The sequence below is a fragment of the Muntiacus reevesi genome, chromosome 14 (assembly GCF_963930625.1).
Source record: "Muntiacus reevesi chromosome 14, mMunRee1.1, whole genome shotgun sequence".
Taxonomy (NCBI): domain Eukaryota; kingdom Metazoa; phylum Chordata; class Mammalia; order Artiodactyla; family Cervidae; genus Muntiacus; species Muntiacus reevesi.
In genome coordinates this window covers 35723246-35747431 of record NC_089262.1, presented here as the reverse complement: position 1 = coordinate 35747431, position 24186 = coordinate 35723246, and the positions used below count along the sequence as shown (strand labels likewise).

The window sequence follows — 24186 nt, the reverse complement described above, 5'->3', positions numbered from 1 at the left end:
ATGAGCCCCCACAGATCCTGGATCCCTATAGATTATTTACCTGTTTTGTTTTGTTTGTTTTTTTTTTTTGATGACTTGTCTCAGTCACATGGTTTAGCCTCCAAGAACTCTTTTTCTGAGAAGTGCCTCTTGAACCTCAGATTCCTTGCTCTGAACTCCATCTGCAATAACAAGATCTTGAATTGATTAACCCTGTTGGAGAGAAATCTGTCAATATGCAGCAATAAATAAATAAATGTGACAGATAAAAATAAAAATTAAACCATTCAATGCAGCAAATTCCACTTCTAGGAAATTATCTTAAAAAATAATGAGACAAACGACCAAAGATGGATGTGCGAGAATCTGCACTTTCACATTTTTATAATAGTATAAAAATGAAAGTAACTCAGATTTCCACAAATTGGGATTTATGGAACAGATGTTGATACATCAACAACGGTGTTACCAAGTAAGGTCTGGCTGCTCATCGCTCAAAAACCAGTAAGTGAAAGTCACTCAGTCGTGTCCGGCTCTTTGCGACTCCATGGACTATGCCGTCCATGGAATTTTCCAGTCCAGCAAACTGGAGTGGGTAGCCATTCCCTTCTCCAGGGAATCTTCTCAACCCAGGGATTGAACCCAGGTCTCCAGCATTGAAGGAGGATTCTTTCGACAAATATTGGAGACAAATATTGGTAGAAAGGAAAGTTGTTTTTAATCAGAATGCCAGCAATATGGGGAGATGGTGGACTCAGTGTCCTCCCAAAAACAGCTCAGAGGATTCTGGTTGGCCATGAAATTTTTATAAGGGAAAGGGGAAGTAATCTCAGTTAACCATTGAAATAGGGGGTCAGAGTTGTTGCCATCTCCCTCTGTGTGCAGACTTGTGGGCAGACCAGTCAACTTCTTAGATTTTTCTTTAGATGCTATCTTGTTCATACAGTGTACTTGCAAGATTATACTAAAGAGGAAGCTAGGGAAGAGATCTGGTCATCTGTTAATTACTTATTCTTCATTTCAACATCTTTGATGTATGGAAAGAACCGAAAGATTAGGCAAGGTATGGAGTGATCAAGATTTGAAAGGCATGCTAGAGCCAGCGAAATGTAGAGCATGGGGTGCTGGGTTTAAGGCTAGTGATAAGGCCAAAGGGTCTCCTGCAGAGAGCTCTTTCCTAAAAAGAGCCCTTTCCTGCCAAAAGGTGCTTACAAATCTCCACTTGTCAGAATATCATTCTGAAACTGTTTGGTGCCATTTTTGAGAGCTCTGACGAGCTCCAGTACCACAGTCCTTTGTGTCCCAGCAGAGAAAGAATTCAGAGAGAACCAAAGTGATAGATGACAAGTGATTTATTAGGAAAGGATGCCTATGAGGCTTACAAGTGGAAAGGCAAGCGGTGGTATGCTCTGAGAACGTAGTGGCTATGGTTTTATTTATTTATTTATTTTTGGGTCTCTGTTCCTGCATTCAGGTTTTCTCTTGTTGTGGGGATGAGGGGCACCTCCCCAGTTGCTGTGCATGGGCTTCTCATTGTGGTGGCTTCTCTCATTGCAGAGAGAAGGTTTAGTAGTTGCGGCTCACAGGCTCTAGAGTGGGGACTCAGTGACTGTGGCATATGGGCTTAGTTGCTCCGAGGCATGTGGAATCTTTCCAGACAAGGGATTGAACCCATGTCCCCTGCATTGGTAGGTGGATTCTTATCCACTATACCACCAGGGAAGTCCTATAATTTTATAATCAAAGGAAAGTGGGGAGGGAGAAAAGACCAATTTCCTCCTCATTTTTGAGTAGACATCATGCTTCCATCATCAACTCCTCCAGACTGGGCAGTTTTCTTGTCCCTACATGGTCAAACCAGAACTGTCACGACACTATGGAAATATTATTTTGGGTTTCAGTACAATGAGGGTCTTTACTTTGAAATGTCACCTTTTCATAAATTATTGTTCTTCATGTATGTAGAGAACAGGCCGTCACTGGGCAGAACAGCATTGTTTTATTGTTTTAGGGCATGACCCATGCTTCTGCTGCATGATTTTGTTGCTAAGCAATCCACTTGGGTTTGTGGTTAAGCTGATCTGTTTTCTTAAGTGACCATTAACTTATGGGGGTCTCCCATACTTTTTTCTTTACATACAGTCTTCTAGTGGGATTAACTCTGTCCCTATCAATTCTATTTCTATGGGATTATGGGCTAAAGGCTGTCTTTTATAACTTCTTCATACTGACAGAGGGTGCCATATTCTTAGAGTGGAAGATGTCAGATGGGTTTGTAGCATCTCTTTGCCTAGTTTTAGTTGCCCACTTACATATGCAGACAGAACAAGCTACAATTATCTTTCTTTTAAATATAATGTATATCTATATATACATATTGTATACAAACACTATACATATTAACATTTTAAACAAAACTGGGTTATTGATTATTATTGAAACAGGGAACCGAATTCTGTTCACAGAGCCAAAGAATGGAATTCACAAACTAGCAAACACTCATGCAGGCAAAGTTTCTTTTAAAGGACAGAGATACAAAGCCCCCAGCATAGACATTGAGAAGGGGTGAAGAGACCCCAAAGACAGGAATAACAGCAGCTTTATATCTTGATGAGAATTGATCTGTTCGTTTTTGGTTGGCTCTGGGCCAGAAGCGTGTAATTTCTGATCAATCAATTTAAACGTTGCAATGTCCAATTTGCCATTTTTATGGCTTTTTTTTGGTTTCCAGTTCCTCAGTTTCTCTAGACATTGTGACACCATCCCTTGACCCTTTCTCAAGACCCCAGATCATTACTTAGAGACCAAATGTATGTTTAGGAGCGAATGGTACACTTGCAGTTTTTCTCCTTGATAAACTGGACAGCAGTTAACGATTGTCTTGCCCTGGGTCTGAATGTCTTATGACCCTCTAGACGAGGGAGGCATTCCTCAGAATGCCTAGAAACTGGAGCAGTAAATATAGCTTTGGGCTAACAGAGCAAAATGGTTATGTGCGAGAATTAAAATTGAAATTAAAAAAAAATCCAAGGCTCTGACTCTACACTGACTGCCTAACAATTTCTACCTCATTATGAGCCATAGAGTTAAGCCCATTCCCTTAAGGCCAGTTCTCGGAATTGTACTGGCCATAGATTCAGTATTGCTCAAGATGGAACAGTTTATGTTATGGCTACAGTCTGCTCATCATGCAGTTGGTTTTTTCCCACTGGTGGCAGTTACAGTATCTGTAAAACAACTCAGGAGTGTGCATCAGACACTGAGTCTGTGACTCTGCTATCCTAACCATTAATGGCTTGAGTTTGCTCTTTTGTGACTCAGGGAAGCCTGGAAGACTTCAGTTTTCCTATAAACAAGAGGTAGGAGACATGGAGGGGCCCTGATGAGTGGGATGGGATGGGGCAAGCCGAGCTCTGCTCAGTTCAAATGGAATACCAAAATGAAGTTAAAAAGGACAAAGTAAATCTACGCATATTGACAAGTAGTAATAGAAATAATATATTATTAAAGAAAATAGCAAGTTATAGATCCCATTTTTGTTTAAAAAGTTAATATGTATAGTGTACGTATACTATTTGTATATATTGATACACATTATATTTAAGACAACCAGGAAAGAGATAACACAATTGTACCTCTGCTATCTCTGGTTGAGCTCAGAGAGGCAGCAGTGAGTGGTGGTGTAAGAGATCTTAATTCCCCACTCAGGAATTGAACCTGGGTAGCCTGGATGAAAATCAGGATTCCTAGCCACCAGACTGGCAAGGACTAAAGGCTAGAAGCTATTTTTCCCTGGCTTTTGTCCCAGTGAAAAAGCATTTCTCATGCAGGCAAAAACTATAAATGCAGGTTCCAAGTGTATTATTAGAGACATACATAGCACAACAACACATAGGACAGCACACAGAGAAATAGTTTGTTAAGACAGAAGGCAGACATACACCTGGAGAGAAAGGTTGTAAGCCTCCCCACTAGTGAGGAGGAGCTCAGTAGAGGCAGTTGAGTCATTTACATAGGACATTTCTTCCAGGTCTTTTTACCCCTTGGCCAATTGTTCTTTTTCCACACCTGACCTACCCTTGAACCCGCTCAGACATGCATGTGCAACTTGTTTCCAAGATGGATTTCAGTCCAGAGGCCTATGGGATCACATGTTAGCATCACATAGTATGGGGTGGCATCCCCTCTTTTTTGACCCCCAAGGAGCCTTTCTGCCAACATGAAATGTCTCCCTTACCCAAGGATGGAAAATATATGACTTCCTGAGTCTTTGCTCGAGCAAGGGTTAGCCCTTCTCTGTCCCTGCCATGACCGTTGTCTTAAGGCGTCCACTGGAGACAAAGCCTGGCTGCTTACCCTGTATCTGTTGTTACTTCCATTTTCGGAGGGCACACAGGAGGACGGCTGTAAGTAACTAACCTGGAGCCCACCTGTCCTGCTTCAGGAGATGCAAACAGGAGGCTAGTTGCAAGTGTCTGGCCTGAAGCCCACTTTTTTCTTGCCCAGAGATATATAAACAGGAGGCCAGTTGTAAACGCCTAGCCTGGGGCCTATCTGGCTCCTGCCTCCTGGTGATGTGATAACAGCGGTATTCAAACTTTCTACTTTAAACATTTCCATTTATATTAACACTTTTTTGTTATCAACAGAATTTAATTTTCTAAAAAGTTATCTGGTTGGTTTTTATTTTCAGTTATAGTTCACAAGAACCCGAAAACAATATAAATATCAACGGAATACTGGATGAGCAAACTGTAGTATTTCACGCAATGTAAAAGACAGCATTCAAAAAGAATGAATTTCAGTGACCCACAGTATAGATCAATCATAAGCATTAAGGGGAAATTTTAAGTCCCCAAATATTATATGCAGCATAGCACCCTCCTACAAGGCTCAAAATAATGGAAATACAGACACACAGATTTTAGGAATACACATTAAATCAACAGAAACAGTGAAAGACTGTATTTTCTTGGGCTCCAAAGTCACTGCAGATGGTGATTGCAGTCATGAAACTAAAAGACACTTGCTCCTTGGAGATCAAGATCGGTGGGAGAAATATCAATAACCTCAGATATGCAGATGACACCACCCTTATGACAGAAAGTGAAGAACTAAAAAGTCTCTTGATGAAAGGGAAAGAGCAGAGTGAAAAAGTTGGCTTAAAACTCAACATTCAGAAAACTAAGATCATGGCATTCGGTCCCATCACTTCATAGGAAATAGATGAGGAAACAAGGTTAACAGTGAGAGACTTTATTTTTGGGGGCTCCAAAATCACTGCAGATGGTGACTGCAGCCATGAAATTAAACGATGGTTGCTCCTTGGAAGAAAAGCTATGACCAACCTAGACAGCATATTAAAAAGCAGAGACATTAGTTTGCCAACAAAGGTCTGTGTAGTCAAAGCTATAGTTTTTCCAGTAGTCATGTATGAATGTGAGAGTTGAACTATAAAGAAAGCTGAGTGTTGAAGAACTGATGCTTTTGAAATGTGGTGTTGGAGAAGACTCTTGAGAGCCCCTTGGATTGCAAGGAGATCCAACCAGTCCATCCTAAAGGAAATCAGTCCTGAATATTCATTGGAAGGACTGATGCTGAAGCTGAAACTCCAATACTTTGGCCATCTGATGCAAAGAACTGACTCATTTGAAAAGACCCTGATGCTGGGAAAGATTGAAGACAGGAGAAGGGGATGACAGAGGATGAGATGATTGGATGGCATCATCGACTCAATGGACATGAGTTTGAGTAAGCTCTGGGAGTTGGTGATGGACAGGGATACCTGGCGTGCTGCAGTCCATGGGGTCACAAAGAGTTAGACATGACTGAACAACTGAACCAAACTGGAATTGACATAATTACAAGAAATGAGAAGGAAATGAAATTCTGAAGGATGGCTACCTTAGTTGGGGGAGGCTGGGGATGGGATGGGATTGGGGGACTGGGAAATTATGGAGTTAGACATATGGTATCATCTGGGGATGAGCTTATAGGTGTTTAGTATATTATTAAAGGTAAATAGTTAAACATATAACTGAAAGTATACTATGTTTGTGTTACTGAGTCCAAGCTTGCTCTGCTCACCACATGACAGGCCAATGAATCTGAGAGATGAAGTATTGAGGCAAGGAATACAACTTTATTTAGAAAGCCAGTTGACAGAGAAGATGGCAAACTAATATCTCAAAATAACAATCTTGTTGGAGTCTGGATGGATGCTAGGTTCTTTTATAGACCAGAGAGGGTTAGGAGTTGAGGAAGTAAAAAATCCTTTATCTTGAAATACTCTCTACATGGCCAACCTCAGGAAGGGGATCTGTTCATCTCTTCATTCTTGCAGCCATTCACAGGTGAGCAGGGTCAGATTATCTCCCTGTGAGCTGAATAAGGGGTAGGGTTCCCTGAGGCAGACCATTATGTATAATTATAATAACAAGCCAGTCAATCCTAAAGAAAATCAACCCTGAATATTTATTGTAAGGGCTGATGCTGAAGCTGAAGCTCCAATATTTTGGCCACATGATGCGAAGAACTGACTCATTGGAAAAGACCCTGATGCTGGGAAAGATTGAAGGCACAAGGAGAAGGGGATGACAGAGGACGAGATGGTTGGATGGCATCATTGAATCAAAAGACATGAGTTTGAGCAAACTCCAGGAGATGGTGACGGACAGGGAGGCCTGGTGTGCTGTAGTCCATGGGGTCACAAAGAGTTGGACGTGACTGAGTGCCTGAACACTAATAACAAAAGCAACAAAAAAACAAAGGTTAAAATCAAACAAACAGATCTATCATGGAGTCAGAACTGGCTCTTCCTTCCAAACACTCGGACTAATGCTGAGCATGTAGTTCTACTGAAAGTGGCACCTCTCTGAACACCAGTGCGGAATCAAATCCCTCAAATCCCCAAGACAAAGTTTTTGGTGAATTACTTTGCCAGGCAAAGGAGGACTTCTGCATCAAAGAACTGTGTGTCTCTACCCAAAATAACTTGATGAGGGGTTTTTATAAGAGGGGGTTTCAAAGGTAGGATCTCTGACAAAAGTAGGGTGTAAGCAGGGTTTATACCACCTTAATTTCATCTCAGGTGTGAGATGAGCTCGATGAGCTTCTCTGGTCCCTTTAATCTTGCTTCCTGTGGTTTCTTGGCTGCCTCTCCCTTGATTGTGGAGGTTTAGTAGCTAAGTTGTGTCCCACTCTTTTCGAACCCATGGACTGTAGCCTGCCAGTCTCCTCTGTCCATGTGATTTTCCAGGCAAGCAAGTGGGAGTGGGTTGCCATTTCCTTCTCCAGAGGATATTTCCAACCCAGGGGTCAAACCCAGGTCTCCTGCATTGTAGGCAGATTCTTTACCAACTGAGACATCAGAGAAGCCCTTGATTAGAATTGTTCAAATCTGCCCTTTGGAACTCAGGGAAAATTATGGCTGGAGTCTTGCCTGCAAGAAATGGGGGATAGAAAAACCCCATGCTTGGAAGTCCCACAGGGCTCCACTTGGTTTCAGTATTAGAAACCAAGGATAACGATTCATTAAATTTTAGGGACTCTAAGGTTGAAAAAGAATAAGAAAAGCCTTATATGACATTAAAAATTAACTTTAGGTTGAGTTTTACAATGTGTCACAAAGGTATGGGTTTCAAGAGAGGTATCCTACTTAATATTAACAATCTGATTGTCCATTTTAGTAAGTTTCCCAACTTTTCTTTTTTATTCAAGTTGCTTGATAAGGTATTCTAATAACCAGCTTCTCAAACTGGTTCTCCTCTCCACTCATCCCCCAAGTACTGTCCTCTCCCACAAAAACCTGCTCCAGTTCTCAAAGATGATGGGAGAAAAGTGTTTCTTTGAAGTTGGATATTTCACAGTAAAATTTAAATTTAAGGAAGGCAGTTTAAACAGTTCCTTGGTAACAGGAAACGTGCATTGCACAAGCTTAGAATGCAAATGAAAGTGAGTTGGGGGAAGGGTATGTATTTGATGTATTTGAAAATACATCCCTCAAATTTTTGTTTGTAGCTAGGAGTTTTAAGTTATGTGATTTTTCTGAAGATGAAGTTAGTTAGTTGCTCAGTCATGTCTGCCTCTTTGCAATCCCATGGACTGTAGCCCACCTGGTTCCTCTGTCCATGGAATTCTCCAGGCAAGAATACTAGAGTGGGTTGAGATTTCCTTCTCCAGGGGATCTTCCCGACCCATGGAGTGAACCTAGGTCTCCTGCTTTGCAGGCAGATTCTTTACCTTCTGAGCCACCAAGGAACTCTTAAAGATAAAAGTCAACAGTAATTTCACCTATTCTAGGGGGAAAAGGCAGGTCAAATTAAGAGAACTGAATTGAATGAGAACAACAGATGCAAGACTTCTGACGTCTCTATCACTCTCTACTAAAAGGCAAAATGCCGTAGGGCAAATACCCAGGTAACAGCAGAGCTCATCTGTTTCAGAAGTCAGTCTGCTCCTACCCAAACCTGGCATCTGGATAAAAACCTGGGGGTACTAAACTGGCTTGATAGACCTCTGTAGAGCCAAGTGTCTACTTGACCAGGCTTAGAATGGTGTGATTTCAAGCACACCAAAAAGGGAGAGGAGGAGGAATTTTTTACCCTGATGATTTGGGGAATGTCTGGGGTATAAGAGACTGTCGCCTAGTACCTGTTGCACAGTTCGACTCCTCAGTGGTTGCTACCTGTCCTATTCTTTCTGAAATGGAGTAGGACCCTGTAGGGCCCCCCTGGGTACAAAAACCTTTCCACGTGCCTCTGGTTTTTAAGAAAAAGGTTTCAGCCTTCAAGATCTCTCTTGTGTTCCAAAGGGCAGACAGTTGAAACAGTTAGCTATTCAAACAGTTACTTGTTAAGGAAGCGAGGGGATGCATAAACAAAAGAAAGGCAGTCAAGGACTTCCCTGGTGGCTCAGTGGTAAAGAATCCGCCTGCCAGTGCAGAAGACACAGGTCTTCCCTGGTCCTGGAAGATCCCCCATGCCAAGGAGCAGCTAAGCCCATGCTCCACAACTATTGAGCCTGTTCTCCAGAGCCCAAGAGCCACAACTACTGAAGTCTGTGTGCTGTGCTCTGCAACAAGAGAAGCCACTGCAGTAAGAAGCCTGCACACAGCAACCAGTGAGTAGTCTTTGCAAGCCAAAACTGGAGAAGAGCCCACACAGCAACGAAGACCCAGCATAGCCAAAAATAATTTTAAAAACTTACTTGAAAAGAAAAGCAGTCAAGAAACAACAGTACAGCAATAAAGCAGAGTCCCAGTTCCTCCCCAATAGGTATACATAATATGCTGCTACAAACCTTTGAGTTCTGCTATAGGAACTCAGCTCCCTTTCAGCAACCCCCAACCCCCAGCTCCACTCAGGTGGAAGATGGCTGAGCACGTTTCTTGGAACATCACCCTCTTACCTCACCACCAGCCAACTAGAAGAAAGTCACAGGCCCCCGCAGCCCTTACGTGGTCTTTAAAGACTTCCCTAAGAGAATTCCTCAAGGATCCAGTGGCTGGCACTCTGTCCTTGCACTGCTGAAGGCCCAGGTTCAATTCAATCCTTGATCCAAAAACTAAGATCCTGCAAGCCCCACAGAACAGCCAAAAAATTAATTAAAAACCAAAACATAACAAAACCATCGGACAGTTCAGTTTTCTGAGCAGGAGCTATGCTGACCTCCTTGGCTGGTGTTTGCAAAACCTTTGCTCTAAACTCCAGCTTTAGTTTCTTTGGCCTCACTATGCCCCAGGCACACTAACTTGGGCTCAACACCGTGTCTCCGCTGATCTCATTTAACACCTTTGCTAAGCAAAATAATGCTCTCCCCCAAAGATGACTATGTTCTAATCTCCACAACCTGGGAAAATACTAGTTTACACTAAAGGACAACTAAGGTTGCTAATCAGCTGACCTTGAGATGTGAGAATGATCTGGGTGGAGCCAAAGCACTCTCAAAGGATTAAAAGATAAACTGGCATCCAAAACTTAAGTTTAAGCAAAAATCTATCCAAAAAGGGCAGCACCAAACTGGAAGTGGTTAGTAGCATTCTAGGAGCCAAGGGACTTTATAGAGTGTGGAAGCAAAGAAAGGAAATTACTTGATTGGCTGTAGGTTAAAGACTAATTGGTGGTTTGATTGTTGTCCTTAAGTATACAATACAGTATTTTCAACTGTAGATGCAACATTGTACTGATCTCTTACATGTTACATAACTGAAACTTTATACTAGTTGGTTAAATGTTTTGTCTTAAACCATTAAGTTTGTGGTAAATTGTTAGAATGGCAACACGGAACTAATACAGTACCTAATCCAGTTAAGTCTAACCTGAACTGCAGTTTGTTTCAAAAACTCAAATGGAGGGCTCTCCCCCTGAACGCCCCCATTCCCCACCTACCATTTCCATAGGAACAGCAACTCTATCCTCTCCTCTTCCCAGTTCCCAGAAAAGCCTAGGGCTTACTACGAATTTATCAACTGTTAACCTGTCAAAAATTTAACCTCCTAACTCCTAGACCTCATCTTGTTCTTTTAACTGTGTCAAAGATGCTCAGTCGTGTCCCAGTCTTTGCGACTCTATCGCCTGTAGCCCGCCAGGCTTCTTCCTCCGTCCGTGGGAATTCTCCAGGCAAGAATACTGCAGTCCCTCCTCCAGCGGATCTTTCAAACCCAGGGAAAGAACCCAGGTCTCCCGCACTGGGGGGTAGATTCTTTGCCCTTGGAGCCACCAGGGAAGCCCAAAAATACTTGAGTGGGTAGCCTATCCTTTCTCCAGCGGATCTTCCCAACCCAGGAATCCAACCAGGGTCTCCTGCATTGCAGGTGGATTGTTTACCAGTTGAGCTGTCAGGGAAGCCTAGAAGTTAATTACTTCTGCCAATATTTCACAACTGTTAGGTCACTAATTGCTTCCTTTAGACAGCACGCGTTTAGGATTGTTTTTCCCTACTAACTCTTAAATGTTTGGGTATTTTACCCTTTTGCAAGGGTGGGGGATTTCCTTGGAAGAAGGCTGCAATTGAATTAAGTGTTTGTATCAACAAGGTCTGGGAACCAACAATATTAACACTTTAAAGTGTTTTGGACTACACATGTCCAGGCCCTACCCAAAGCTGTCAAAGCATATTTCCTCACGTTAGAGTTTAGGAAACTTGTCAGCAAGTTCCACCTCTGATTCCTTGGCATAGTAAAATGCGAGATCAAACCATAAGCCTATTATTACAGTTTAAAAAAGCATTTTCTGCCTTTCTCTTCATATTCTGAGCCCAGCTATGTCCTCCTAGCAAGTGAGGATTGTGCTCAGTAGCTTAGTCGCAACCGACTCTTTGCGATCCAATGGACCGGCCCACCAGGTTCCTCTGTCCTTCGGATTTTCTGGGAGCGGGTTGCCACTTTATTTTCCAGGAGAGCCTCACCACCCAGGGACGGAGCCCGCGTCTTCTGCACTAGTAGGCAGATTCTTTACCGCGGAGCCTGTGAGGATCAGTCAGTCAAAATCTTCAGGCCGGAGTACAGATCAACCTGGAGAAGTACAGCAGCCCAACCCCCAACCCTACAGAGACGCCGGGAGGGCGAGCTAGCGCCTGCACGCCAAGCAGGGGAGCCTCTCTACCCACATTTCCCATCCCCTAGGAAACCGGAATCCGCAATGTGGCCTTAGCGCTGACAGAACACTCCTAAAGACCGCAGGGAAACAACAGGAGGGTAGGTAGTCGAGTTCCGGTATAAAAGTTTGCTGCAGGGAAAGGCGGGTCCGGAGGGTATACGCCCAATCCCTTCCCCAGAAAGTTGTGAGTTCCGCTCCGCTGAACTCTCTATTGGCCCTAACCGGCTCCGCGATCCTCCTCTCGAACCCACCCACACTACAGTGACGGACTCTTGAGAGCGGTGCACTGCGCCCCGCCGGAAGTGCTTCCCTGGGCGGAAGCTTCAGAGCGCAATATAGCGGAAGTGCTTTCTCTTCCGGCCTCTTTGGTCTCGGCGGCAGAAGCAAGATGGTGAGTGGTTTACCCGGGCTCTCGTCATCGGCTTTCATCCTCACCCCCTGAGCTGCGTCTCATGCAATCCGTGGGGGTCTTGGAAGCTTTCGGATAAGAGTAGCCGGTCGGCGGGGAAAGCAGCTTTCAAGAGGCACGAGAAATGGGGATGCTGATGTGGGGGTGCTGAGCCTGCCGTCGTGGAGCTGCAGCTGCCCCAGGCCCCTTTCTTCTGTCTGACCTTTGGGGAGCCCGCACAGCCCTGCCCGCCAGTGGGAACTGATGGAAGAAGAATGGTTTGGGGGTATTTGACTCTGTAAACAAAAGAATAGTTGGCGACAGTCCCTGGGCAGGAGCTCTTAGATTTTGGAGTAAGAGGAGGTAGGAAAACCACGTTACCTGGTCTTTTGCCTTTTACTTTTTTCATTTCCATTTTTAATAGTGTAGCAGGTTTCGAAACATGGCAGCTCTTGCAGGGGCTTTAGATGACGTGAAATTCTAACAGTGGTCATCTAAACAGTGTCAGCCCTTGTGATTGTCATTAATTTGTATCAGTAGTTACTTTAACTGGAAATGTTGAGCTTTTCTATAAATGACTAGACTTTTATTTCCTTAACTTGCAGACGAAGGGAACGTCATCGTTTGGAAAGCGTCGAAATAAGACGCACACGCTATGCCGCCGCTGTGGCTCTAAGGCCTACCACCTTCAGAAGTCGACCTGTGGCAAGTGTGGCTACCCTGCCAAGCGAAAGAGAAAGTGTAAGTTAATGTTTATAAGTGTGCTTGAGAACAGTTTTTTGTTTCATATGTCCCTCTGTGGGCCATTACCTTGAACATTATTTGGTTCCTAGCAAAATTGTACGTCTGTATACCACTATGTTGATTAGTTGCTGAGTTGTGTTCCGCTCTTGGCAACCCCATAATCTTTAGCTTAGTAGGCTTCTCTGTCCAATGGCTGTCCCAGTCAAGAATACTATAGTGGGTTGCTATCTCCTCTTCCATGTATGGGCTTCCCGTGTGGCTCAGCTGGTATGCTGAGCTTGCAGTGCAGACGTGGGTTCGATCCTTGGGGTTGGGAAGAATCCCTGGAGAAGGGAAAGGCTACCCACTCCAGTATTCTGGCCTGGAGAATTCCATGGACTGTATAAGTATACCGATAAAGTGAGTTTAAAGCCACGGCAGGCTTTTTACTGACAAACAAGGTGTACTGGGACAACAATATGAATCTTAACCTGAATTTTTTTATTTTTATTTTTTTTTTAGATAATTGGAGTGCTAAAGCTAAAAGACGAAATACCACCGGGACTGGTCGAATGAGGCACCTAAAAATTGTATACCGCAGATTCAGGTACGGTTTTTATGTTTCAATTATAGGTGGGTCTATGAGCTTTTATAACAGTCGTCTAAACTACCCTGGTTTTTGGGATGAGTTGTTGCTAGGATCCTTTTTCTTCTGCCACCATAACCTTCAGATCAGTCTTGAACTTAGGAATCAGTGAGCAATAGTATGCACTGAATAGGCTGGAGTGCAGTTTGAGGTAGACTCCAGAAAATGATGGCATTTATTCACATACCTACATTTCGTTTTCCTGCCAAAGTTTGTCAAGATGATAGTATGTAATTGAGGCCTTCAGTTTTGTGGCTTTGAGCAAGTCTGCTTGCTGTAGAACACTGTTGTACTTAAAGAGAGGCCTTAGAGTTTTAATTTCAGCCCCAGCATAGGCTTACAGAGAAACTGCATTTTAGTGGTAGCAGTTGAGGGGTGTAAGGCCTCAATTGAGGTGATTTCTTTGTTGGGGACTGAGTTTGTCCTGTGCAGTATAGAATATTTAGCAGAATTTGTGATCTCCTACTCAATTCAAGATCTTCACGTTTTAAAAGACCACAAGACAGTTTGGGGGCTGGAAACAACACACTTAGATGTATTTGTGTGCTGGACTGATCTTTGCACTTAAGGCCAATATATAGTAGTATGGGCTTAGGGTTCAGTGGTCTGCTAGTTTAAGAGCATGAATTGAAGCTAGTTTTAACCTGTGTGTTCCTCAAAAGATACATTTCAAGTAGATGTTAAGTGAGTTAAGATGTAAAGCATGGAGCCCATTTTCCCAGAGCCTTAGGAATCATAAGTGGTGGGGAAATACTGATCACTACAACCAAATATGTTGCACTGGCTATTTTGAAGCAGAGGGAAGTAATTAAAATACCACAGCTTATCAGTGATGTTCTAAAAATAAATGTCTGAACTTATGAATTCAATATTGATTTCATCATTTAACTGAGATAAGCTCATAAAAATATTTTTTAACAAAGATTGAAATGTATACGTTGACATTGCTGAGGTAACCATTCTTGTCTCTTAACACAATGCAGGCATGGATTCCGTGAAGGAACAACACCTAAACCCAAGCGAGCGGCTGTTGCAGCATCCAGTTCATCCTAAGGATTTCAACAATTAGTCGCGCAATAAATGTTCTGGCTTTTAAAAATATCTGGTGTGCTAAGGTATTTTTAATAGGCTTATATCAGTGATTTACATAGGTTTGCGAATGCGGCAACTAAAAATCAGGTTTACTTGTTAAGCGGCTGTTTTGGAACACTAACTTTGAACTGGGTTGTGATACTGCTTAAGAGGACCAGGCCATTACAAGCAGAATTCTAAGATTTCCTTCAAGCAGATGACATTAAGAAGTAACATCTGTGCTCCTATAAGAACTATGTTACCTCCAAGGTCTTTGTGGAGTGGTTGGCTTTGGATTACTGGTGAGAACATGAAGGACAGGAGTTGAATGAATTCCATTTTGGAAAGGTGGGGGTTTTTTTTTTTTTGTATTATATTTGATTTACAATGTTGGCGTTAGTTTTTTACAGCAAAGTGATTCAGCTATACATTTTTCTTTTGGGGATTCTCAGGTGATGGTAGCTCTTGGCACCCAGCTCGTAGGCTGTGCGTGCTTTTTAAGCTGGTCAGCTTAGTGAACAACTAGGTATGAGTCAACAAGAAAGTTCGTAGGGCCATGTGCAGATGCAGTGGGTTGAGCAGAATGTAAAGGAAGGCCAAGTATAAACTCACTTGTGGGCTAGTAGAACTTTTTTAATCCTCATCTAGCTGATCATTGACTTTTCAGGGCTCTGAATTTTTCTGCCTTGCTTTCTGGTGTTTCTGCCAGACAGTTTCTTGAAGTGAAGGCAATACTAACTTTGTTGGACTGGTGAGAGAACAGAACATTAATTAAACAGCACAAGTGTTGGAGTAACTAGCATAATAGCAATGTGGCCAAGCTGTGCTGTCCCAACTTGTAACTTCCCATTTTGTTAAGAATTTAACAACTTTAATCTGACCTTGAAGGAGTTTTTATGATCATCACTGCCTCCGCAACCTTACATTTAAAAGGTGCCCTAGAATGCATTCCAAGATTAATTGCTCTCTTGCTTTTTTCCTTAGCTCCTAACTCTTTCAGGTCTCAGCTTGCTTCTACAGGAGCCCCAGCTGATCTGAATCTATATTTGGTTTCCACCCAATATGTGTGATGTAATATAATGACTCTGTTCTACTGCTGCTGCTGTTTGCCGTTGAGCTGCTAAGTGTCTGACTCTGCAGTGCTATGGACTGTATCCCCCCAGGCTCCTCAGTCCATGGGATTTCCTAGGCAAGAATACTGGAGTGGGTTGCCATTTCCTGTCTTTTTTGGCAGGCAGATTCTTTACCACTGAACCACCTGGGAAGCCCTATTCTACTTTGTTGTTTTGTCCACTCAATCTAGTCCTACCCCTTTGTGACCCCTAGGACTGCAGCACCCTCGGCTTCTCTGTCCTTCACTATCTCAATGGAATTTGCACACTTACTTTTAATTGAATGGGTGATGCCATCCAACCATACCCCAGGGGTGCATAATAAGAACAAAGTTCCTGTCTCCAGTTGACATTTGATCATGTGATTTTTACTGGTATACCTGTGCTTATTTGTAAGCTGGAGGTCTAACTGTGGGCTTGCAACTTAAATAATTGAAGGTACTTTTACAGTGACTGTAGCCTAGTTACTATAGTGGGTCAAGTATTTGAAATTGCTTTTGACCTATAAAAATAGTAATTTTATTTTGGCTTGAGTACTGAATAATCTGACTTGGTGTTAAGATCTTTCTGAAATCTTGCAGTGTTACTAAAGGTTGATTCGTGGGTGGTGAAGAGGTCCATTAAGATAGGAAATATCCAGGGTGGAATAAATATTAGGCCTTGAGGTAAGTAGGTGCTGACCTGAAGACATGAAATTTCTAAATCCTGGATCAGAAAATAATTGGCACAAGAGGAGTTTGCATGAGAGGTAGACTGTGATGCCTTAAAAAAGGCCTGTGTGTTTATTGAGTATAAGGTGACTTAGTCCTTGCTTGCCTGTGGCCTTGACTATTTGGGTTTCAGTGGGAAATTTCTCTGATAAATTGGAAGTTGTAAGACCCAGGGAGAAGCAGTGGGCTAGAGATGGAGCTGGTTAACACATTCATTACAGACAGGTGGGTTCAGTTTATTCAAAACTAGTTTGCAGACAGTTCATACCTGACTTACCTCATGATGTCCTGAGGATCAGAGTTGGTTTGGACAGTGGATCTCCATCTAACAGAAGATGCCTGAGGCCAGTGCCACAACTAAGGGATTTATGTTTCTTGGGCAGGGGGAACTCAGGAGCGGTAAGACCCAGGAATGTATGTTTTGTGTATGTGTTTGACCTTTCAGTCATAGCTACTGTGATTTTGTCAGTTGGAGAAAATATCAGAGGTAGGGGTCTTGGATGTTCTAGGGGGCAAGGAGTTGGCCTTCACTGAGGAATATAAAATGGAAGCAACGGGAAGAAATTGTTAGGTGGTGTTGATGTCTGTGGGATACTAGAAGTATCTTGGAAGAACCGAGTAAAGCTAGTGGCAGCTGAAGTGGAAAGCCAAAAGCCTAGGCTGGAGATTTGCATTTGGAAATAATGAACATTGAATTTGTGGGAACTGATTTAGGGATTAGAATGGTGAAGATAATTTAAATGGGGGTATAAGGTGATGGTGAAACCTGGTAGGCATTTAAAAATGATGAAAGATGGAAGAATAGGATTGTTTATTTTTCTCTCTTTAAAAATTCAGTTTCTTGACTCAGTAATGGTTGAAACCATTTGAAAAATACAGAAATGCTAGAAAGAGAAGACAGTGTAGAGAGGCACAAGGAAAGGTTTGGGGAGATGTCCTTAGGAGAGATGAGAGTGGTTCATTAATTTGTTCAGCATACATGTGATGAGTGGGAACAAAAACCAATGTGGTTGAAGTTGACTCCAGTCATTGCAGAAATAGCCCAAGACTAGGATAGCATTGAGTCCCACAAACTTAAGTGTCCTGTGGGACTAAGGCCAAGGAGGAAAAGATTTTAAAATTAAAAAAAATTAATGACTTCTGGGTTTGGAAAACTTAGTTCAGTGTTTACTTTCCATCAGCCTTGTTTCAGTAGAGCATCAGGAATAAAGTCAGAGGTTCAGGGGTGATTGGGCAATAAAGAGTTTAGCTTAAAAAGCACTTTTGGAAGGTTACCTAGTTATTCTGTAGTTCCTTTTCATTTCTATTGATGATACAGTGCCCCTTATGAACCAGATCTATCTAGCGACCTCTGTGCCAGGATGGGAGTAGAGGACCCATTAGAAAGGTGGTTAAGATAAATATGGAAATTCCTTGGTGGTCCAGTGGTTAGGACTGCGAAGGGCCCCAGTTCAGTTGCTGGTCAGGGAATCCCAACCCTAACCTTTGTCAAGGTAAATGTTTTTCTCAAAACGAAAGGTAGTTCATAATTTTAATAGAAGCATAGGTCGGAGACTATCAAACTGAAACTAAGAATGAAATCTGGAGCAAAAACTTATGTCTATAGTAAGGTAAAGGGATGTCTTGTCAAATAACCAATGAAAAAATGGTTCTCATGTATGTGAGTGGTCTGTAGATTACCACAGGCATGGTATGTGGATTGAGATTTTATTTTTGTGTGTTCGTCTCTATGCAATGGAGATATGCCCTGATGCCCCAATATTTTTTTTTTTTTTTTTTTTTTTTAAGATTACTCAAAGACAAGAAAAAATACCCTCCAGTCATGATTAGTTGTAAAAATAGTTTTATTTCTCAAAGAAATTTACGGTTCTGTGTTATAGTCAGACTTCAAAGTTGACTTAACCTTATCTTTCAGCTTGGGCCTCTTTTGTAGCCTTTGGAGAAGGGGGCATGATCCCTCTGATCTCAGTTTTCTCCCTGAGATCAGCGGCTTGAGAGCTGCAGTTTCACTCAATGGGGTTAAAGAGTAGACGAGGGGGGAGTGGAGTTTCCTCTTTCTCTTGACATTTTCTCTACTTCTGTGGGCCTTACAGACAGGATCCCAAGCTCTTCTTCACTCCTGAGTGGCTCACATCTGGTCCACAGGAAGAATTCCCACATTCCTTGAAGTTTCCTAGGTTTAGAACTAGAAAGTAGTAAAACTATTCTGAGAAGGTTGAATTAAATACTTAGAACTCAAATTTCTTTACAAAATTTCTCCCTTACACTCCTTTATATCTTTGATTTGGCTGAAGATTCTAAAAGCTGTGACCAGATGTGAGCCACTCAGGGAGAGTGGATAAACAATAATATCCTACTGTATAGGATGGGGACCTGTACTCAGTATCCTCCAATAAACCATAATGGAAAAGAATAGAAAAGGAACATATGTATAACTGAATCACTTTACAGCATAAATTAACATTGTAGACCAGCTGTAGTGTTGGCGACTGTCATGTTCGACTCTGCGATCCCATGGACTGTAGCCCACCAGGCTCTTCTGTCCATGGCTATTCCAGGCAAAAATACCAGAGTGGATTGCCATTTCCTCCTCCAGCTGCAGTTTTAAAAAGCTGTGACCTGGTTCTTGGATACGTTTCATGTGTGTGTGTCTGTCTCAATGCTTCGTTACTCCACTGTGTCTGACTCTGTAACCCATTGGACCGTAGCCCTCCAGGTTCCTCTGTCCATGGGATTCTCCAGGCGAGAATACTGAAGTGGGTTGCCGCTCCTACTCTAGGGCATCTTCCCAGCCCAGGGATCGAACCTAGGTTACCTGTGACTCCTGCACTGGGGCAGATTCTTCACCTGCTGAGTGTCTGTTGAGTCACAAGGTTGCAACACACCAGGCTTCCCTGTCCTTAAGCGTCGCCCAGAGTTTGCTCAGATTCACGTCCATTGAGGGGATGATGTCATCCACCTCATCCTCTGTCACCTCCTTCTGCCCTCAGTCTTGCTCATTGTCAGGGTCTTTTCCAGTGAGTTGGCTCTTGTAGCTCAGTTGGTAAAGGATCCACCTGCAGTGCAGGAGACCCGGGTTCAATCCCTGGGTTGGGGAGATCCCCTGGAGAAGGAAATGGCAACCACTCTAGTATCCTTGCCTGGAAAATCTCATGGACAGAAGAGCCTGGTGGACGGCAGTCCATGGGGTCGCAACGAGTTGGGCACGACTGAACAACCAACACTTAACAGTATCAGGGGGCCAAAGTATTCAAGCTTCAGCATCACTCCTGCCAATGAATATACAGGGTTGATCTCCTTTAGGATTGACTGATTTGATCTTGCAGTCCAAGGGACTGTCAGGAGTCTTTCGAGCACCACAATTCGAAAGCATCAGTTCTTCAGTGCTCAGCCTTCTTTGTGGTTCAACTCCTATCCATACATGGTGGTGGTGCAGTTGCTAAGTCATGTCTGACTCTTTCAACCCTGTAGACTACAACCTGTGAGGCTCCTCTGGTCCATGGGATTGTCCAGGCAAGAATACTGGAGTGGGTTGCCAGTTCCTCCTCCAGGGGATCTTCCCAACCAAGAGTTTGAATGAGGCTCCTGCATTGCAGGCAGATTCTCTTCTGACTAAGCTATGAGGGAAGAGGCATCCATACATTACTACTGGAAGAACCATAGCTTTTGACTATGCCCGACCTTTGTTAGCAAACGGATGTGTTTGCTTTTTATTTTTATTTTTTTGTGTCTTTGCTTTTTAATACGCTGTCTAGGTTTGTTGTAGCTTTCCTTCCAAGGAGCAAGCATCTTCTCTGTCTGATTTGATACCGTCCAGCCCACTGAGAGTCCTAACCATTGGACTGCCAGGGTATTCACAGCCCTAATCTTAAATGTTACATTTGTATAGTTCTGGAAGAGACATATATCTAGCACATGTAGGTGTGTGATTTGCCCTCAGAAAATGTTTAAAATGATCAGAACTCTATATAGAGTTACAATGTGGAGATAATTAAGTCTTTTAGGGGAAAGATCTTTTTAAAAAAAACAGCCAAGGACTCCTGGTGATGCAGTGAATAGGCATTGGTTTGCCAATGCAGAGGACATGGGTTTGATCCCTAGTCGGCAGATTACACATGTTGCAGGCAATGAAAGCCTGTGAGCCCTACAGCCTGTGCTCTACAAAAGAAGCTACTGCAATGAGAAGCCTGTGCACCGCAACAAAGTCCCAGCGTGACTAAAAAAAAATTTTTTTTTAACTGATAAGGTGTTGGAGAAAGGTCTAGCTCCTCTAAGTTAGAGCAGGTGGAAGAGGTGATGGAGGAAGCAAATGGATGCCATGGAAAGGGCACAGAGCAGAAACTTCACGGTCCCTGTGTTGCAGGGGAACAGCCCTCAGAGAAGTAGCTCCTCAGGGCAGGAGAGACAGGAAGCAGGAAGCCTCAGAGGGAAGTACTGTCCAATTAGGGATGACTCTGGAGAGACGCCTCTGGGAACAGACACCTCTGAGGGAGCACAGCATGATGCTCTGCGTTTAGAGTTGCAAGAGGCTTGAAATGGTGTAATTAAATTTCCTTATTTTAGAGAGGAACAAACTAAAGCATAGATAATTTATTGTAGATATATATATATATATTTGGTAATAAGGCTTCTGACAACTGAGTGTTGGAATGCACTGCTTTAATTATTACATTGTACAATGTAAGGTTCCTTTTGTAGAAATTTGTCTTTATTAAATACAGCCCTAATTCATCTATAGCCTAGACATGGAAACAGTGCTAATCATACATCATATAGTACAGAGATCTAAGATACCATTCACATACATGACTTTAGCACTGGATTCTCTTTAAAGGTAATAGCAAGCCATTTTCTGGTCATCTTAGAGCAAATCCGCCCTTTTCTGATTCCTCCTCTCCCTCCAAGAAAGTCCTGTGAGAATATACTATGGAGTAAAATCCTCAATGGTTTAAAATTTTTGAACAGTTTTAAATTTTGGATAAATTTCATATTCTTCAGAGACAGCTTTTCAAACCTGCACAGGTGAACTCTAGGCAGATTTTATCACACTCTGCCTTCTAATATTTTTTAATTACTTGGCATTTAGATCAGTTATAAAATTTAGTTGTAGATGCAAGCGTAGACAGGAATTTAGTATTTGCAAAATAAAAACCAGCTATTGCTCAAAACATGGTAATTATAAATACCAGAAATAACATGTAGTGAATAAAATACAAGCATCCAATTAAAATAGCTGGTATATCAGTGATGGCTCAATTAGGAGACAGAAGTCACATAGTAAACTTGAACAGGAAAAAATTAAGGTAATATGGGACTGGTAAGGAAAAACTGAAGTGAACTCTATAGGAAGAGCAGAGAGAAGCAGCAGTCACTTCCCCAACAGCTGACAGAGCACCCAAGGAAGAGGCCTCCCCACCCCCGGATTGAGAGCCAGATGTTGGAGAAGGTGCAGCAGAGTTCACTGGATGTTGGAATGTCTTGTTTCTGGGACTTGCTGGGAAGCCACCAGAGGCATGACGCTGGGGAAGTCATTCCTGAGGATGTGCCTTGCCTAACAATGTTTTGAAGCTGCCTTTTGTAAAAGTCAACTATAATGTACATAATACAATAAGTCACTTAGAGTACTCTCCATATTAAAACTTCAGAGTCAAGTAATCTAGAAGCATTTCAATAAAAACAAAATATACTCAAGTTAGGGCTTCTGTGATGGCTCAGACAGTAAAGAATCTGCTTACAATGGAACCTGGGTTCCATCCCTGGTTCAGGAAGATCCCCTGGAGAAGGGAATGGCTACCCACTCCAGTATTCTTGTCTGGAGAATTCATGGACAGCGGAGCCTGGCAGACTACAGTCCATGGGGTTACTAGAGTTAGAACAAATTCCTAATATAAAAAACTCCCAATCCCAAATAAAATCAAACACTATACATTTCATGATGTACTTGAATTTAATTGTATTTCATTTTACATAAGAGAAATAATAGATATAAATGAGAATTAGTAATTTCACATAATAATCACATGTAAGAAATAATACTCTTTACTAAAAAATAATCAGGTCTTTGACTTATGTAGTTCATTAGTTATTAAAGAATCCACCAAAGCTATATAACAGCTCAGTTCTTTATATCCTCAATACATTTAATGTAACTTTTAGTAAATTTATACCATATTAAGATTCTTTTAGAAAGTATAAAATATCTCAAAATACTTGGGGACTTCCCTGATGGTCCAGTGCTTAAGAATCTGCCTTCTAATGCAGGGGACGAAGGATTGATTCCTGGTCTGGGAACTAAGATTCCACATGCCTTGGACACACACAACTAGAGAGAAATTCAAGGGCTGCAGAGAAAGATCAAGTGTGTCACAACGAAGACCATAATGCAGCCAAATAAAGTATTTTAAAAGTATCTCAAAATATTTGAAGAAAAATATTTTAAGATGGAGACCAATATACTTTACATTTTTTAAATAGCTTCTGTTTTCCTGTTCCAAAAGCATTTAAGGGTGACAAAAAGATATAGGTGAATCTTAGTGGAAATTGCTAAGGGAAAGAGCCAGTTTGAAAATACTACATGATATATGAGTCCAATTATATGATATTCTGAAAAAGACAAAATTATAGAGACAGGAAAAAGAACGGTTGAATGTGTAAAGTAACAAGACAATTTTTAGGGTACTGAAACTGTTTCAGTAACTACTATGATATGGTAATAGTGGATTAAAAAAATAGTGGATACATGACACTGTTAAAACCCACAAAAATTTGTAGCACAGAGTGAACCTTTTTTAAAAAAATATTTATGGACTACACTGGGTCTTCCTTGCTCACGACTTTCTCCAGTTGCAGAAAGCAGGGCTACTCTTCACTGAGATGCACGGGCTTCTCATTCTGGGTCACTTCTCTCGTTGCAGAGCATGGGCTCTAGGGTGTGCAGGCTTAGTTGTCCCGCTGCGTGGGGGACCTTCCCAGAGCAGGGATCAAACCCGTGTCCCCTGCATTGGCAGGCGGGTTCTTTGTCGGCTGTGCTAGGTCTTCGCTGCTGCACAGGCGTTCTCTGGTTGCCGACAGCCACTCTGTCGGTGCACGAGCTGCTGCTTACGGTGGCTTCTGTTGCAGAGCACAGGCTGTGGGGCACACGGGCTTCAGTAGTTGCAGCACACAGGCTCAGGAGCTGCAGCTCCCGGGCTCTGGAGCACGGGCAATAGTTGTGGCACACGGGCTGAGTTGCCCTGCAGCATGTGGGATCTTCCCAGTTCAGGGATGGAACCTGTGTCTCCTGCCTTCGCAGGCAGATTCTTAACCACTGGACCACCCGGAAAGTCTCAGAGTGAATCTTAATGTATGCAGATTTACTTGGGAAGTTGTAGTATATGGCCTGGATGTTGGCCATATTAAGGCTCAATATTATGTGTTGCCTTAATAGTCATGTTTATCACTTAGTAAAACTGGGAGGGCCTAGAATGGCTTAGCTGTATGTCCTTCTCAGTTTTCCCATAAATTAGTTCCTCTAGCGAAATCTCTAGCTTTCCTTATTAAAGGGACCAGGCACGGTCAGTGCTAGTCCCTGAGAAGTGGGTTTCAGTTCCCTGCCAACATGTGGAATTATTCAACCATATTCTTAATATTCAAATCAAATAATCATACTCTTCACAGGAACCGGGGGGCACCGTGCCCTCTTGGTGCCACAAATCTGCCTTCCATAGCCTCTGGTTGTTTCTTCTCTTCTTGAGTGTGACTTCCCTGTGGCCCTGAGTGGTATTGTGGTACCTATGGCTACAAGTATATGTGACCACAGACTGATGTTGATATCATCTGTCCTGTGTCAGGAGTTGCTTGCCTACTCCTATAATAGCCCTAGGAGAATTGGAGGCAATTAATAGGGGAACCTGAGAATAGAATGCAGATTGTGACAACATAATCTATGTGTATTATACACATATGAAACTACCTCACTGAA

The 24186-nt window shown here is 42.5% G+C and overlaps 1 protein-coding gene, 1 long non-coding RNA gene and 1 other non-coding gene across 3 annotated transcripts; 2 read left to right on the top strand and 1 right to left on the bottom strand.

Moving 5' to 3' along the window:
- Positions 1-6112: 6112 nt before the first annotated feature.
- LOC136146508 (uncharacterized) lies at positions 6113-11607 on the bottom strand. Its single transcript, XR_010659000.1, has 3 exons — positions 10368-11607; positions 9388-9551; positions 6113-6720 (listed from the first exon to the last, which is right to left on the bottom strand). It is a non-coding gene; the product is annotated as an uncharacterized lncRNA (long non-coding RNA).
- Positions 11608-11844: 237 nt separating this feature from the next.
- Positions 11845-14457, top strand: RPL37 (ribosomal protein L37). The gene is made up of 4 exons (XM_065905403.1): positions 11845-11967; positions 12570-12705; positions 13210-13294; positions 14317-14457. The coding sequence occupies exons 1-4, from the start codon at positions 11965-11967 to the stop codon at positions 14384-14386; spliced, it is 294 nt and encodes a 97-aa protein (XP_065761475.1). The 5' UTR covers positions 11845-11964; the 3' UTR covers positions 14387-14457.
- Positions 14154-14233, top strand: LOC136146789 (small nucleolar RNA SNORD72). Its single transcript, XR_010659075.1, has one exon. It is a non-coding gene; the product is annotated as a small nucleolar RNA SNORD72 (small nucleolar RNA).
- Positions 14458-24186: the final 9729 nt, after the last annotated feature.

Bases quoted from the DNA above. Each gene is read 5' to 3' on its own strand.
- RPL37 (XM_065905403.1), top strand. The intron at 12,706-13,209 runs GTAAGTTAATGT...TTTTTTTTTTAG, and splicing joins TGCCAAGCGAAAGAGAAAGT to ATAATTGGAGTGCTAAAGCT. The intron at 13,295-14,316 runs GTACGGTTTTTA...AACACAATGCAG, and splicing joins ATTGTATACCGCAGATTCAG to GCATGGATTCCGTGAAGGAA.